At 52.7% G+C, this 14364-nt stretch overlaps 1 protein-coding gene across 3 annotated transcripts; it reads left to right on the top strand.

Moving 5' to 3' along the window:
- The first annotated feature begins 1754 nt into the window (after positions 1 to 1754).
- Positions 1755 to 13300, top strand: Rela (RELA proto-oncogene, NF-kB subunit). Of its 3 annotated transcripts, XM_057779350.1 has the most exons (11): positions 1755 to 2108; positions 2698 to 2724; positions 2816 to 2967; positions 3120 to 3268; positions 4130 to 4221; positions 4406 to 4537; positions 5244 to 5348; positions 5511 to 5723; positions 10559 to 10639; positions 10746 to 10817; positions 11982 to 13300. In XM_057779350.1, exons 1-11 carry the CDS (start codon positions 2102 to 2104, stop codon positions 12593 to 12595), a joined length of 1644 nt encoding a protein of 547 aa, XP_057635333.1. In that variant the 5' UTR covers positions 1755 to 2101; the 3' UTR covers positions 12596 to 13300. The 3 variants fall into 3 exon arrangements, with proteins under 3 accessions (XP_057635333.1, XP_057635332.1, XP_057635335.1); XM_057779349.1 differs by lacking the exon at positions 1755 to 2108 and having other exon boundaries at positions 2195 to 2724; XM_057779352.1 differs by lacking the exons at positions 1755 to 2108; positions 2698 to 2724; positions 4130 to 4221 and having other exon boundaries at positions 2840 to 2967.
- The last annotated feature ends 1064 nt before the right edge of the window (positions 13301 to 14364 follow it).

The following is a 14364-nucleotide window of genomic DNA, read 5'->3' as shown; positions in this document are numbered from 1 at the left end:
TCTGCATGGGAGGAGCCTGAACTTAAAAAATTAAAAAAGAAATAGACAGTGAAGGCATAACTGTGGAAACGAGTGTCCTATATATTCCCTTCGTTTTCTTGACTTTTTCTGGAGTGTTGGATGGAAACCAGGGTCCCCTGCAGGCTAGGCGAGCACAGTGCCCCCTGAACTGTACTCCTGGGCCTCTTCCCCTTTCGAGACAGAGTTTCACTGTGTAGCCCTGGCTGGTCCAGAACTCCCTATGTAAACAAAGCTCTTTTTCTTTTCTTTCTTTCGTTTTGAGACAGGGTCTATGCAGTCCTTGCTATCCTGGAACTTGCTATGTTGCTATATAGACTAGACTACACTGACCTCGAACTTGGAGATCCTCCTGCCTCTGTCTCCAGAGTGCTGGGATTAAAGGCCTGTGCTACCAAGCCCAATTTAATTTCTTTTTAATTATGTATATATGTGCATCTGTGTGTGGGTGTGTGTACATGTGAATACAGTTTCTCTCGAGTACAGAAAAGGGTGTGGGGTCTCCCAAACCTGGAGTTACAGTTGCGAGTTGCTCCAGGTGGATGCTGATTACTGAACTCTGGTCCTCTGCAAGAGCAGTATGGACTCTTAACTACTGGGCCATCTCTCTTGCTTGTAAGCATCTTTTTTCAGAGTGGTCAGGATGTGATGTAGCTCTTCTGTGGCTCTACTGAGTTGCCACCCCAGCCCTTACTTTTCTGTAACTACACTGTATCCGTTTTTTACTTAAGCTATGTGTCAGTTTTTCAAAGCGATGCATGCAAGGATCAATGATGACTGTGTGCCACTAATCAGAAGTCAGAATTCATTCTGTCGCCTTGAAGTCCACCCCCACAAACAGTAAACTGCCTTTTCTGATCTTCGCCAAGTGAGAAACTGAAATGAGTGGGAGGGGCGGTAACTATTTTCACTTTTGTCTTCCTGTTTTTTTCAGAGCCTGGGAAAGCAAGTCAGAATTTCCAATCTTTTCCAATTCCCACATGATTTCCTAATTTAGAATGAATTCAGAGAAAATAAGTCTTTCTCCATGTGCTGAAGCCTTCTCATTCTGGCACTGGGGGGGGTGGGGGGGGGAGCAACCTGAGATGCAGAGTACTCCAGCCGGGTCCCCACACTCACCCAGCACACCTAGGTGGCAATTTTCGCACCCTGCAAATGCCTTCATCACCTGAGCCTGGGCCCAAGAGGGAGGCCTTCAGGCGATGCGCGAGAAAGGTGTGACACTGGCTAGTTCTGGAGATCCCTAAGGGTCCAAACCTTAGTCCCGGCACCTATCTGCAGAGACAAGCCCTGCGGTTTGACCCCGGGCGTCTTCCAGCAGTCACTGCCCTCCGGGACTCTTAAATCAACTGTTTAGAGAGGCACAGGTGTCCGGTCCTCAGTGTGACTCCCACCCCACGGCCTAAGTCGCTCCTTGGAGAAGCAGGCTCTGCGGAGCACGGGCTCCCCGGTTCCTGCGCGCAGATGGATCTAGGTTGGGGAGCATATGGCCTACAACGCGCCGCGGTCCCCAGAAGGCCTGGCACGGTTAGGAAAGCGTGTGGGATTCAATCACCGGCCTCGGCCGGCGCAGCAGGCCTGGGCCTCTCCCTGCGCACGGCGAACGGCCGCAGCCTGCCAGCAGCCCTGGCTCTGCTCCAGACCCGGCCTGGGTGACATCACCAAACTCCTGCGATCAGAACGGGGCGGGGAACAGAACCCGAAATCCCCTAAAAACAGAGTGAGTAATCGTGGGCCCGCCCTCCAGGCGGGGCCGGGACCCCGAGCGAGCAGCGCCGCGCAGCCCCGGGAGCGGCCTTGCAGCCGGGCGGGCCTCGGGACGAACAGCCTCGGCGCCCTCCGGTCGCGCCCCCGGTGTCCCCGCCTGAGCGCCGCACACCTTCCGTGCCCTGCGAGAGCGGCACACCTGCTCCGGGCCCCCACGCGCGTCGGTGGCGGCGGCGCAGCGCGCAGGCGCGGCCGGATTCCGGGCAGTGACGCGACGGCGGGCGCGCGCCGCGCATTTCCGCCTCTGGCGAATGGCTTCGCTTTAGCGCGCCGCGGGCTCAGCTGCGACCCCGGCCCCGCCCCCGGGACCCCGGCCATGGACGGTGAGGCGGCCCTCTGGCCGCGAGGTGGCTGCCCTCGAGCCCCGGGGCCCGCGGCGGGAGGGAGCCCCCCCCCCCGCGCCGTCTTCCTCCCCTTTCTGCGCCGCGGGGTGCTGCGCAGGGAGCCGCAGGCCGGATGGTGGCACGGGGCGGGGCGGGCTGCGAGGGGTCTGACTCAGTTGCCCCTCTCTGTGGAGGACGCTTTGACTCAGTGTCCTTCCTGGGTGGGAGTGCGGGTGACCTTTGACTCAGTTTCCTCGGCGGCCCCCATCCGTGTCGATGCGATTGGTTCTGTTTCCTTTCCTTGTAAGGGAGAAAGTATCCGACTCAGTTTCCCCTGTAGAAGAGAGGGAGGTGATATCCTTCCTCAGTGTTCTTTGAAAATAGGCACTGACTCAGTTTCCCTGGGTAGAGGAATGCCTCTATGCCCCTTTTCTCTAGTGGAGAGATGCTGCTGTCTTCTTTGCCCTACCTCTTTCAGGGCAGGTTGTGGGATCTTGGCTCGGTTTCCTTGGGAGGGAGCTTGGCTGTCATGCCTTTCCTGGTGAGGATGGGCAACAGAGTTTCCTGACAATGTGTCTTAACTTTTCAGATTTGTTTCCCCTCATCTTCCCCTCGGGTAAGTGGACCATCCTTCCTCAGTGGGTAGGGACTGTCCTGGAGTAGGGGTCACGGGGGCAGCACCCAGTGACTGGTTGTGTCACCCACAGAGCCAACCCAGGCTTCTGGGCCCTATGTGGAGATCATCGAGCAGCCCAAGCAGCGGGGCATGCGCTTCCGCTACAAGTGCGAGGGTCGCTCAGCAGGCAGTATCCCTGGTGAGAGAAGCACAGACACCACCAAGACACACCCCACCATCAAGGTAGGCACCAGCCCCCAGAGCCCGGAGCTGGAGACTGATGTGGGGGAAGGCTCCGTGGAGCCCCAGCAGACTTGCCTCCTTGCCACCGTGCCCCGCGTCTAGGAGCCAGGTTTGGCATTGCTGGCCCCTAGAGTACTCTGTACTTTGGACAGATCAATGGCTACACGGGACCAGGAACAGTTCGCATCTCCCTGGTCACCAAGGACCCACCTCATCGGCCGCATCCGCATGAACTTGTGGGGAAGGACTGCCGGGATGGCTTCTACGAGGCCGAGCTCTGCCCAGACCGCTGCATCCACAGGTGAGACCTGTACAGGTCAGGGCTGGGGTGAAGTCAGGATAGGAGGCGGGTGGGAGCAGGCTTGGGACCAGGCAGCTGTTACAATGTTACCCCTTTCTAGACACAGGCAGAATTCTGAGTCCTTGCTCTGTTCCCTGCTCTGCCAGCAGGACCTCCTTTCTCTTAAATCCTTTAACAGACAGGAACTCCATGGGATAAGGATGAACTTATCACCTTGGAGCCACAGACCTTTGTGGCTGGACCGTCCAGTCCCTGAGTGTCTCTCATTATGAGAAAGATACCACAACGGACTCTCCTGGAGCTTAAATACCAGCTGACAAAGCCAGGAGATAAATAATTGTACAGCTAGACAGGATACTGCTAGAGAAGAATAATTTCTATGAGGAAAAGAAAACACAATAATAAATTGGAAGGAGGAGTCTGGCCTCGTTACTTGGAGTCAGAGTCTCATAGCCCAAGCTGGCGTTGAACTCGTTAGGTTTAACCTGCCTCTTCCTCTCAACCCCAAGGATAACAAGCATGTACCACCATGTCATGACTTTGGGTTGGAAGGTTACAAAAGGCCTCTCTGCTAAAATGGTGAGAAAACCAGACAAGTCAAAAAAAACATTCCATGCACGAGAAGGAATAGGTTTAGTGTGCTTAGGAATGGGGAAAGACGCCCCCTGTGGCTGAGGTAAGACAGTGTCTTGGCTCGCATGGGCCGGGTCCCACAGAAACTTGCGAGTGGGTACGAGTGGGTTTCACTGCAGCACAGTGGTAAGGCGATAGAGGCTGTGAGGCCTAGATCTGTGACCCGGGAGTGGGAAGGGAGAATGGGGCTTTGCTGCAGGCAGAAAACTGATGCCTGAGACACCATAGCTTCCAGAACCTGGGGATCCAGTGTGTGAAGAAGCGAGACCTGGAGCAAGCCATCAGCCAGCGCATCCAGACCAACAATAACCCCTTTCAAGGTAGGAGCAAAGCAACTCCATCACCTTCCCTACACCTCCCTCGTCTCCCTCCATGGCCAGGCAGACAGGATGAGTGGAATCTTGCTGCCAGTACACATCCATTTTACCATTGAGAGTCAGGCCTAGAGAGGGCTTGTCTTCCCGGCACAGCAGAGTTAGTGACTCCCACCTGTTTTTCTGACAGTTCCCATGGAGGACCAGCGTGGGGACTATGACCTGAATGCCGTGCGCCTCTGCTTCCAGGTGACAGTGCGGGACCCATCAGGCAGGCCCCTCCGCCTGACTCCTGTGCTCTCTCATCCTATTTTTGATAACCGTGAGTGGCCAGCTCCAGTAAAGGGAAGGGAGGGCCTGGGAAGAGAGTGTGGGCTGGGGTGGGTGTGGCCTGCGAGAAGAACTCAGCTTCCTTTAGTCCAGTTGTGCTGGCAGGGGACAGGGCAGAGGAGACCCAGAGCCTCCCTCAGTTGGAGCCTGCTGGGAAGTGGCTGTTGTCCATGTCTGTGCTGAGATGCTGGCCTGCCAGGACTCTGCCCAGGAGTTTAGGAAGCAAACTCCCAGGAACTGAGATAACACAACAATAGCAGCTCACAGGAAGCTCTCTGATTACCTGGGCTGACATTGATGAATTGTAGTCTTAACAGGCATTAGGGTAATTGAAAATAAAAGGGTTTTAGAGTCCCCCAAGGACCGGAAACCAGCATAAACTGGAGTGAAGAGGGAAGGACTCCTTGCCAAGGTAGAGATGAAGCAAAAGCTGACAGTGTGAGGTCAGATTGTCTCTTGACTGTGAGGTCTGGGAAGGAAGCACAGCTCCTCATCGCTCTGCTCCTGTCTGGAACTGCGGACGCAGCAGGAGGCAGTTTCTGAATTGGTTGGGGTGAAGAGCGGATGGGAACTGTCTGCAGAAGGGTGGTCAGCAAACTGTGGGAGACGACATAGGATGGCTGGGCATGGCTGTGACATCTATGGGGTACCGTGGAGACCTCTCAGGGTTCAGGGTTTTCTCCTTGTCACGCCCTCAGGCGCCCCCAACACTGCTGAGCTCAAGATCTGCAGAGTAAACCGAAACTCTGGGAGCTGCCTTGGTGGCGATGAGATCTTCCTGCTGTGTGACAAGGTGCAGAAAGGTACATGCTGGGCTCTGCACCGGGGGAGGGGTGATGATGCCAGGGGCCTCAGTGGCTTCAGGGGAAGCAGGGTGATGTCTCAGGGAAAGAGCATCAGGAGTTGGGGACCGAGGTCTGTTGGGGTTCAGACATCCTAACCCATGCTGCTGCTGTCTCCTGCAGAAGACATTGAGGTGTATTTCACCGGACCAGGCTGGGAGGCCCGAGGCTCCTTTTCTCAAGCTGATGTGCACCGGCAAGTGGCCATTGTGTTCCGGACTCCTCCATATGCTGATCCTAGCCTGCAGGCTCCTGTGCGTGTCTCCATGCAGCTTCGGCGACCTTCTGATCGGGAGCTCAGTGAGCCCATGGAGTTCCAGTACTTGCCAGACACAGGTGTGAAGCTAGGGAGGGTAGTACTAAGGTTTCTGCGCTCCTCCAGCTTGGAAAAAGACCAGGATAGCACTTAGGAATTTTTTTCAGAGTGGGAGAGGGGGTGGAGCTTGAGATAAGGTCTCTCTGTGTAGCTCTGGCTGTCCTGGAACTCACTCTGTAGACGGGTCTGGCTTTGAACTCACAGGGCTGTGTCTACCTCTGCCTCCCAAGCACGCCACTACTGCCCGGCTAGCACTAGGATTTATATATACTGTACTCATTGCACATAATATTTCTGTCAAAGACAGACCACATGTACCATGGTGATCACATAAGACCACATTGTCTAGCCAGGCAGTAGTGGCTTCCACCTTTAATCCCAGCTCTTGAAATGGATCTCTGTGAGTTTGAAGTCAGCCTGGTTTGTAAAGCTAGTTCCAAGACAGCCAAGGCTACACAGAGAAACCCTGTCTTGGGGTTGGGGGTAGGGAGGTTATACTGTCTAATGACATAGATGACTTGGTTTGTGTAAGTATACTTTAAAATGCTCATAATGAGCTGGGGCACCAGAACGCATGTGTAACCCGTGTGCGGTGGTGTGGAGACAGACGGTGTAGGAGCTACTTGTCCGGCTAGCCTTGCTGGATCAAGGTGCTCCAGAGGCAGCAGGATGTCCTGTCTCAAAAATAAAGTGGACTGGACATGGCAGCGTACACCTTTAATTCCAGCACTTGATGGGCAAAGACAGGCAGATCTCTGTGAGTTCGAGGTCACCTGGTCTACATAACAAGTTCCAGGCCAGCCAGGGCTATATAGTGAGATCTTGTCTCAAATAAATAAATAAGGTAGGTGGGGCTGAAGAGGTGGCTCAGTGGTTCAGAGCACATGCTGTTCTTCCCGAGAACCCAGGCTTCATTCCCAGTAGCCATGGTGACTCATAGCCATCCCTGTCTAGTTCCAGGGGACCTGACACTCTTCTTTGCACATGGTGCACACACATACAAGCAGTCAGACAGGCAATGCACATAAGTAAGTCTTAAAAAATATGGTGGAGAGTGGTAGAGGAAGACAACCAGCATTGAGCCTTGGCCTTGACATGCTTATGCACACATCTGCACACACACGCATACACATACATGAACATGTACATGAACATGCACCACACACACACAAATGGTAATAATAAAATAGATGTTCATACAATGACAAATTTGCCAAACAACATGTCTTAAGATGTGTTCCCATTCTTAAACAACATATAATTATAGTCAGAATCCATTTCATATTTAACAGTGACACCCAACTTATTCAGCTCTGTCTATTTTGTCTGCCCTTGCTGTGAGCATTTCCTTAAATGACTTGGCTTTAATCTCTCATCACCTTCTAAGGGGAAAGATTTTTTTTTTTTGGTTTTTCGAGACAGGGTTTCTCTGTGGTTTTGGAGCCTGTCCTGGAACTAGCTCTTGTAGACCAGGCTGGTCTCGAACTCACAGAGATCCGCCTGCCTCTGCCTCCCGAGTGCTGGGATTAAAGGCATGTGCCACCACTGCCTGGCTAAGGGGAAAGATTTAACCGAACTCACTAGAAGCACTAGGTGCACCTGAACCAAGGTCATTTGGCTTTGTGGATTTTGTCACTGCCATATAACCCAGCTTCATTTTGCTCAAGGCTTAGTGCACAATCAGGGCTAATGCCATGTACTGTACATTAGAGAGAGAGAGAGAGAGAAAGAGAGAGAGAGAGAGAGAGAGAGAGAGAGAGAGAGAGAGAGAGAGAGAGAGAGAGAGAGAGAGAGGAGCTGGAGAGATGGCTCAGTGGTTAAGAGCACTGGCTACTCTTGCAGTGAACCCAGGTTTCTAATTTTGGCACATATATGGAAGCCCACAACCATGTAATCATCCAGTCTCAGGGCTTCCAAGAGCACCAGGCATGCACATGGTGCACAGACATACATGCTGACAAGACGCCATGCACATAAATAACTAAATTTTGGGGGAACAGGATTTCTCTGTGTTGCTCTAGCTGTCCTGGACCTCGCTCTTAGAGACCAGGTTGGCTTGAACTCACAGAGATCCACCTGCCTCTGCCAGCGCTGGAGTTAAAGGTGTGCGCTACCACTACCTGGCCCCACCTATCTTAAACCAGGTGTAGCGCTACTTGTGTGCATTTGCTGTCCCAGCACTGGGGCAGCGGAGGCAGGAGGAACTGAAGTTCAAGGTCATCTGTAAAGACTTGGTGAGTTTGAGGCCAGCCAAAGTTACAGGAGCTCTTGTCTCAAAAAAAAAAAAAGAAGAAAGAAAGAAAGAAAGAAAGAAAGAAAGAAAGAAAGAAAGAAAGAAAAGAGAGAGAGAGCTGACAAGAGGCAAGAGGCTCTGGGTAAAAACAGCTGCCACCAAGCCTGATGACCTGACTTTGATCCACATGATTAGAGGAGATAATTGACTCTCTTGCAAGTTGTCCTCTGACTTCACTCTTGCTGTGATCGCACGTGCGTGCACATGCTAAATGTAATAAATTAGTTGTTTGTTTCAAGACAGGGTTTCTCTGTGTAGCCCTGGCTGTCCTGGAACTCACTCTGTAGACCAGGCCGGCCTCAAACTCACAGAGATCCACCTGCCTCTGCCTCCTAAGTGCTGGGATTAAAGACATTCACTGCCACCACCCAGCTTTAAACTTTTTTAAAGATTTATTTATATATTTTATGTATGTGAATGCTCTATTTGTATGTATGTATGACAGAAAAGGGCATTAGATCCCATTACAGATGGTTATGAGCCACCATATGGTTGCGGGGAATTGAACTCTGTGGCGGCGTGAATGAATGTAGACAGATTATATAGATATATACAGCTTTAATAAGGAAATAGACTTACAGGACCACAGGTTCCCGCGGCGGAGCAAAAGAAAAGGGGCTGCTGGGATCACGCCCGGCAGATTTATCTGTAAACATTAGCCCGAGGCGAACACGCCCCCAATGGGTGGGGCTATATCCCTAAAGAACTCAGGACCTCTGGAAGAGCAGCCAGTGCTCCTAACCATTGAGCCATTTCCCCAGTCTCCATAAATTAGTTTTTTTTTTTTTTTTTGGTTTTTCGAGACAGGGTTTCTCTGTGGCTTTGGAGCCTGTCCTGGAACTACTCTGTAGACCAGGCTGGTCTTGAACTCACAGAGATCCACCTGCCTCTGCCTCCCGAGTGCTGGGATTAAAGGCGTGCGCCACCATCGCCCGGCCATAAATTAATTTTTAACTAAATCAGAGACTAATGGGCAGTGGTGATGCATGCGTTTAATCCCAGAACTCGGGAGGCAGAGGCTGGCAGATCTCTTTAGTTTGAGGTTAATCTGGTCTTCAGAGCAAATTCCAGGGCAGCCAGGGATACACAAAGAAACCCTGTCTTGGGTGGGGGAAAAAAAGCTGAGGCTGGGAGGCCATTTTGGAAGGCAGTGCACTGTTTGAGGAAAGGTGATGGAGCGTGTGTCTTGCAGAGGTAGAAGAGCACATCCCCTGTCCCTGTCTACCCAGGTCACCCTGCAACCCCCTGGCCTTTTTGCCTATGGCACTCACCACGCAGCCTCACCTCAGGGTGTGTGTTGCTCTGGCCTCTGCTTGGAGTGCTTAGCTGTTGAGCACTCATGATTCTCACCACCTGTCTCCTGTGACCACCTCTAGTCAGTTCTCCCGGTGTCACTGCCCCGGCAGGTCTGTACCCTCTTCATGTGTGCAGGCGTCCTTGGCATGTCCAGCTCTTTGTCTTGTTTTGAAGCAGGCTCTTACTATGCAGTCCTGTCTGCTTGGAACTTGCTGTCCTTGGCATGTCCAGCTCTTTGTCTTGTTTTGAAGCAGGCTCTTACTATGCAGTCCTGTCTGCTTGGAACTTGCTGTGTAGACAAGGCTAGCCAGCCTCTGAATACATGTGTCCCACTCCTGGCAGCACTTCCTTTCTTCTGCAGTATTTCTTTGCTTGTGTATGCACATGCGTGCAGGTAGAGCTCAGAGAACAACTTGCTGGAGTCGGTTTTCAGTCTCCTCTTCCCACCATGGCTGTTTTGGAGACGAACACACCTTTATCTGTTGAGCCATCTTACTAGCCCAAAGGTTGGACATGGGGTCCTGGCACTTTTTAAGGTCATGTTTTTGAGGATTAAACCGCTTGTGTTTACCCATTCCCAGTGGCCAGGAAGAAAGGCAGAAGAGTGGGTGCTTAGCAAGTTGTGTTGTTAGTACTGGGGGAGTGAACGAAGCCGTGATGTTCAGGATAATTCCAGTTTCCAGTCTGGGGGCCAGGACAGACAGTGGGAGAGACAGGGATAAGATGTGGTAACGTTCCCTTTGAAGAAATGAAGCCCAGGTGCTCTACCTAATCAGAGTGCCAAACCTGAGCCGAATGTGGCGTGTGAGGTTCGTCTGCGGTGCTCGGTGCAGTGTTGTCCTCTGAGCCTAGGCGCATGCTCAGGGGACGGTTGAGCTACAGGCACTTGTCCCTCTGAGCAGGGCTCCTTTCCTTAACATCACCCAGGGGTCAAGATTCAGCCAACAAGGCTGGTTGTGGTGATGCAGGCCTCTAATCCAGCACTTTGGAGGTAAAGGCAGGTGAATCTTGGTGAGCTTGTCGTCAGCTTGGTCTACAGAGTGAGTTCCAGGACAGCCAGGGCTACATGATGAGTCTGTCTCAACAAAGCAGAGGGAAGGGGGACGAGCCATCCAGACCCTTCTCAGAAAGTCAGCATCCCTTTTTAATGTTGGGAGAAGAGGTCTTAGGGGATACCACCCCACTGCCTTCCTGAAGGGCCGGCTCCTGGGAGAAGTGGAGCCCAGCCAAGGAGAGTAAGCCATACCATCTATATTGCTTTCCCAGATGATCGCCACCGGATTGAAGAGAAACGCAAAAGGACCTATGAGACCTTCAAGAGCATCATGAAGAAGAGTCCCTTCAACGGTAAGCTGGGGAGAACCCGAGCGGAAGGAGAGAACAGCTAGGCCAAGCTCTAGACATCAGTAAGGATACCCAGAGTCTTAAAGCTGACCTAGCTTTTGTTCTGTAGGGCCTACTGAACCCCGGCCTCCACCACGGCGTATTGCTGTGCCTTCTCGAAGCTCAGCTGTCCCCAAGCCAGGTAAAGAATCCCTTTGTCCTACTTAAATGAGGGTCACATTTGTTCAAACTGAAGTTGCAATATTGTCCGGAAGGGGACTGAGCAGACATTGGTCTCATCTGCAGAGTTCTGAAGCCTACCCTTCCTGGGGCCCATGCTTCTCAGCGGTGTGGCATGGGGCTCTGTCAGGGTCATCCAGGGAGCAGTGCAGGTGGGGATTCTTGGGCTCCACACAGACTGATAAACTTGAGGCTTTGAAAGCATGGCCCAGTAACCAGCAATTTCCTGAGGGTGTTAATGCCATAGAAGTCTACAGCCATAATCCAGCTAAACTCTGAGCTAGACCCAGACCTCGTGCTGGCAGCCTGCAGTGCCAGCTACTCAGGAGAGGGTAGCAGGAGGGTCAGGGTCCAGGTCCAAGGCCATCCTGGACTACAGGGTTAAGTTCAAGGCCAGCTCCGAGAACCCTGTTTCCAGTTAGAAAGGAAGAGCAGGGGTAGGTAGAGCGCTGGCCTGGCATGCGCGAGGCCCTGGGTCGGTGCCCGGTGCCAAGGGGCTGAACAAACCCTGTCTCGGATACCTTGAGACACAGACATTGGAAATGGATGGTCCATGCCCTTGGCTCTTGATTGGATTTAGAAAGAAGGAATCGCCTCAAAAGGAGTAAGTTATGGGGCGGGAGAGATGGCTCAGTGCTTAAGAGAACTGGCTGCCCTTGCGGAGGACTTGGGTTCTGTTCTCAGCACCCATGTGGTAGCTCACAGCTGTCTGCCACTGCAGATCTAGGGCATCCACTGCCCCTTCTGGTCTGTGAGGGTGCCATGTTCATGGAGTGCACATACGTAAAAGGCAAAACACTCTCTCACACAGGAAAAGAAATAGGTTGTGAGTTCTAGTGTGTGGCTCACCACTAAGCCCACGTCCCACAAGTTTATCCCCTCAGTTGGTTTTGCAACTGTAATGCGAGGAGAACTTTAAAAGGTCAGGGGTGAGAGTTTTGCGAACTCCAGTAGCCAGAGAACTCCTCAGTGTGGCCCTTGGGAGTGGACCCCACAGGCCAGGACAGCTTTTGATTCTCTAGAAAGGAACTGAGTCTAAGCATTCTGGAGAGGGGCTGAGTGGTGGAGGATGGGTATGTATGTCTTCAGTGCTTTTTCTGACTTTTCCTCTGTCTTTCTCCTCCAGCCCCCCAGCCATACCCCTTTCCAACATCCCTCAGCACCATCAACTTTGATGAGTTTTCCCCCATGGTGTTACCATCTGGGCAGATCTCCAATCAGGCCTTGGCACCATCCTCTGCCCCAGTCCTGACCCAGACCTTGGTCCCCTCCTCTGCCATGGTACCAGCTCTGGCTCAGCCCCCAGCCCCTGTCTCAGTTCTAGCCCCAGGTCCTCCCCAAGCCCTGGCCCCACCCATTCCAAAGAGCACCCAGGCCGGGGAAGGCACACTGTCCGAAGCCCTGCTACACCTGCAGTTCGATGCTGATGAGGACTTGGGGGCCTTGCTTGGCAACAGCACAGACCCGGGTGTTTTCTCAGACCTGGCATCTGTCGACAACTCAGAATTCCAGCAGCTCCTGAACCAGGGCGTGTCCATGTCTCACCCCACAGCTGAGCCCATGCTGATGGAGTACCCCGAAGCTATAACTCGGCTAGTGACAGGTTCCCAGAGGCCCCCTGACCCAGCTCCCACACCCCTGGGGACCTCAGGGCTTCCCAATGGCCTCTCGGGGGATGAAGACTTCTCCTCTATTGCGGACATGGACTTCTCAGCTCTTCTGAGTCAGATCAGCTCCTAAGGGGCTGGCGTTGGCCCTGCTCAGAGCACCAGGCTTCAGGGTATTGAAGCCTTCCCAAAGCACTTACAGATTCTGGGGAGCGTGCTCCAACTGCCCCCAACTTCTTTGGGTAATATCTTCTAGGGGTGGCAACTTTATTCTTTTATTGGCAGTATCTCACTCTCTCTTCATGGAGGTGCTTAAGCAGAAGCATTAACTTCTCTGGATGGAGCTGGGGGACTGAGTCTTCTCCGCTCTCGGCAGGGAGCCCTGGACCCTCCCATCCTCCAGTTCTAGCGCTCTCCCAGAGAGGGGCATGCTGGAGCTGTGGCCTTATTATCAAGTGTCTTCCTCAACATGGGTTCCTGTACACGTTGATCCAAAGCAAAGCTCCTAATAGCAGCCCCTGTGGGGTGCTGCCTGACACCAGCACATGAGGGGCCGTTTTTCTCTCCTGGGCGCTCCTTCCCCACCAGCTCTTTCCATGCCGAGCTGTGGCTGAGGGGAACAGGTGGGATAGCGCTGGCCACCTTCAGGATCCTGAGGGAGTTTGGCCTGAAACATCCCTGCTTCCCCTTTTCTCAAGTGCCTTAATAGCAGGGCAAATAGTGTGGAGTCAGGAGGGCCGGCTAGAGCTCAGCCACAAGACAGTCTTCACTGAGAAAGCTATTGGACTCTTGCTCTTTCTAGCTCTGAACTAATAAATGTGTTACCATGCTGGCAAGAGAGTCGCTGTCTTTCAGCAAACACTGAGTGCACTCTGCTGATCATTTCAGGGTGGGTGATGGGGAAATGATCAAGTGACTTTGGACCGTTATTTTGAGGCCTGGGACCTGAGGATGCCCCCTGAAAACCTTGGATACCATCTGGTAGATGTAAGGGCAACTAGGGCAGGGCTCCCACTGCAAAAAGTTCCAGCAGGAGCCAGGAGCTGTGGGTGGAGTCCCAGTGATGGAGATCCCTCCCAGCAGAGATAACAGCTTGGCAAGGGAGGTGTCCTGGGAATGATGAAGAACCCAACACAAGGCCAGCCTGGTCTACAAGAGCTAGTTCCAGGACAGGCTCCAAAGCTACAGAGAAGCCCTGTCTCGAAAAACCAAAAAAAAAAAAAAAAAAAAAGGCCCAGCACTTGGGAGGTTGAGGCAAGAACTCTGGCTGAAACAAAACAGACACTTTGCATCCTGGTGAACCATTCAAGGTCATTATGAGGACTTTGAGTTACCCGCACCTCTGTCTCAAAACTGCTTGCTCACTCCGCCCCTAACCCTCCCCATCCTCCACCCCTGCAGAAAGCCCGGCTTGTTTGTGGTGCGCGCCTTTGATCACATCTTGCCAGAGGCAAAGGCAAAAATGTATGTGAGTTCAAAACCAGCAATGGCTACACAGGGAGACCCTGTTTCAAAATAACAAAAAAAATAACAAAAACCCAAAGCCTATACCAGTACTTTTGATACCATGTCCCAGGAGGATCTCTAGAACCTTAGCCCACAGCCTTAGAAACCTAAACAAAGGCCAGGCGAAGGCTCATGTGCTAAAGCGGGATATACTTCCGGTTTCGTTTTGCGCACGCGTAGCAGCTAATGAATGGCTCGGGCTTGAGGGCCAGCGTTTTGGACGCGCACGCGCTGTGGAAGCACTCAGCGCCGGGTGGTGTGGCAACGTGCTCGTGGGGGAAATCCCGTCTTAGAGGTTTTTTTAAGTGTGTGATGGGCGAGCTGCAAAAGTTAGAACCCTGGGAACAACAGGCTGTTGTGAAGAGTCCATGTATGGTCCCTGCGGGAGACGATGCA

This window comes from Chionomys nivalis, chromosome 8 (genome assembly GCF_950005125.1).
Source record: "Chionomys nivalis chromosome 8, mChiNiv1.1, whole genome shotgun sequence".
In the NCBI taxonomy this organism is placed as follows: Eukaryota; Metazoa; Chordata; class Mammalia; order Rodentia; family Cricetidae; genus Chionomys; species Chionomys nivalis.
This window is presented reverse-complemented; position numbering and strand designations above follow the sequence as displayed.

What these genes read in the sequence shown, in the direction of transcription:
- Rela (XM_057779349.1), top strand. Translation starts at nt 2,679, where the DNA reads ATGTGTCTTAACTTTTCAGATTTGTTTCCCCTCATCTTCCCCTCGG. An exon ending in TCCCCTCATCTTCCCCTCGG is followed by an intron (nt 2,725 to 2,815) that starts GTAAGTGGACCA and finishes TGTCACCCACAG; the next exon opens with AGCCAACCCAGGCTTCTGGG. An exon ending in TCATCCTATTTTTGATAACC is followed by an intron (nt 4,538 to 5,243) that starts GTGAGTGGCCAG and finishes TCACGCCCTCAG; the next exon opens with GCGCCCCCAACACTGCTGAG.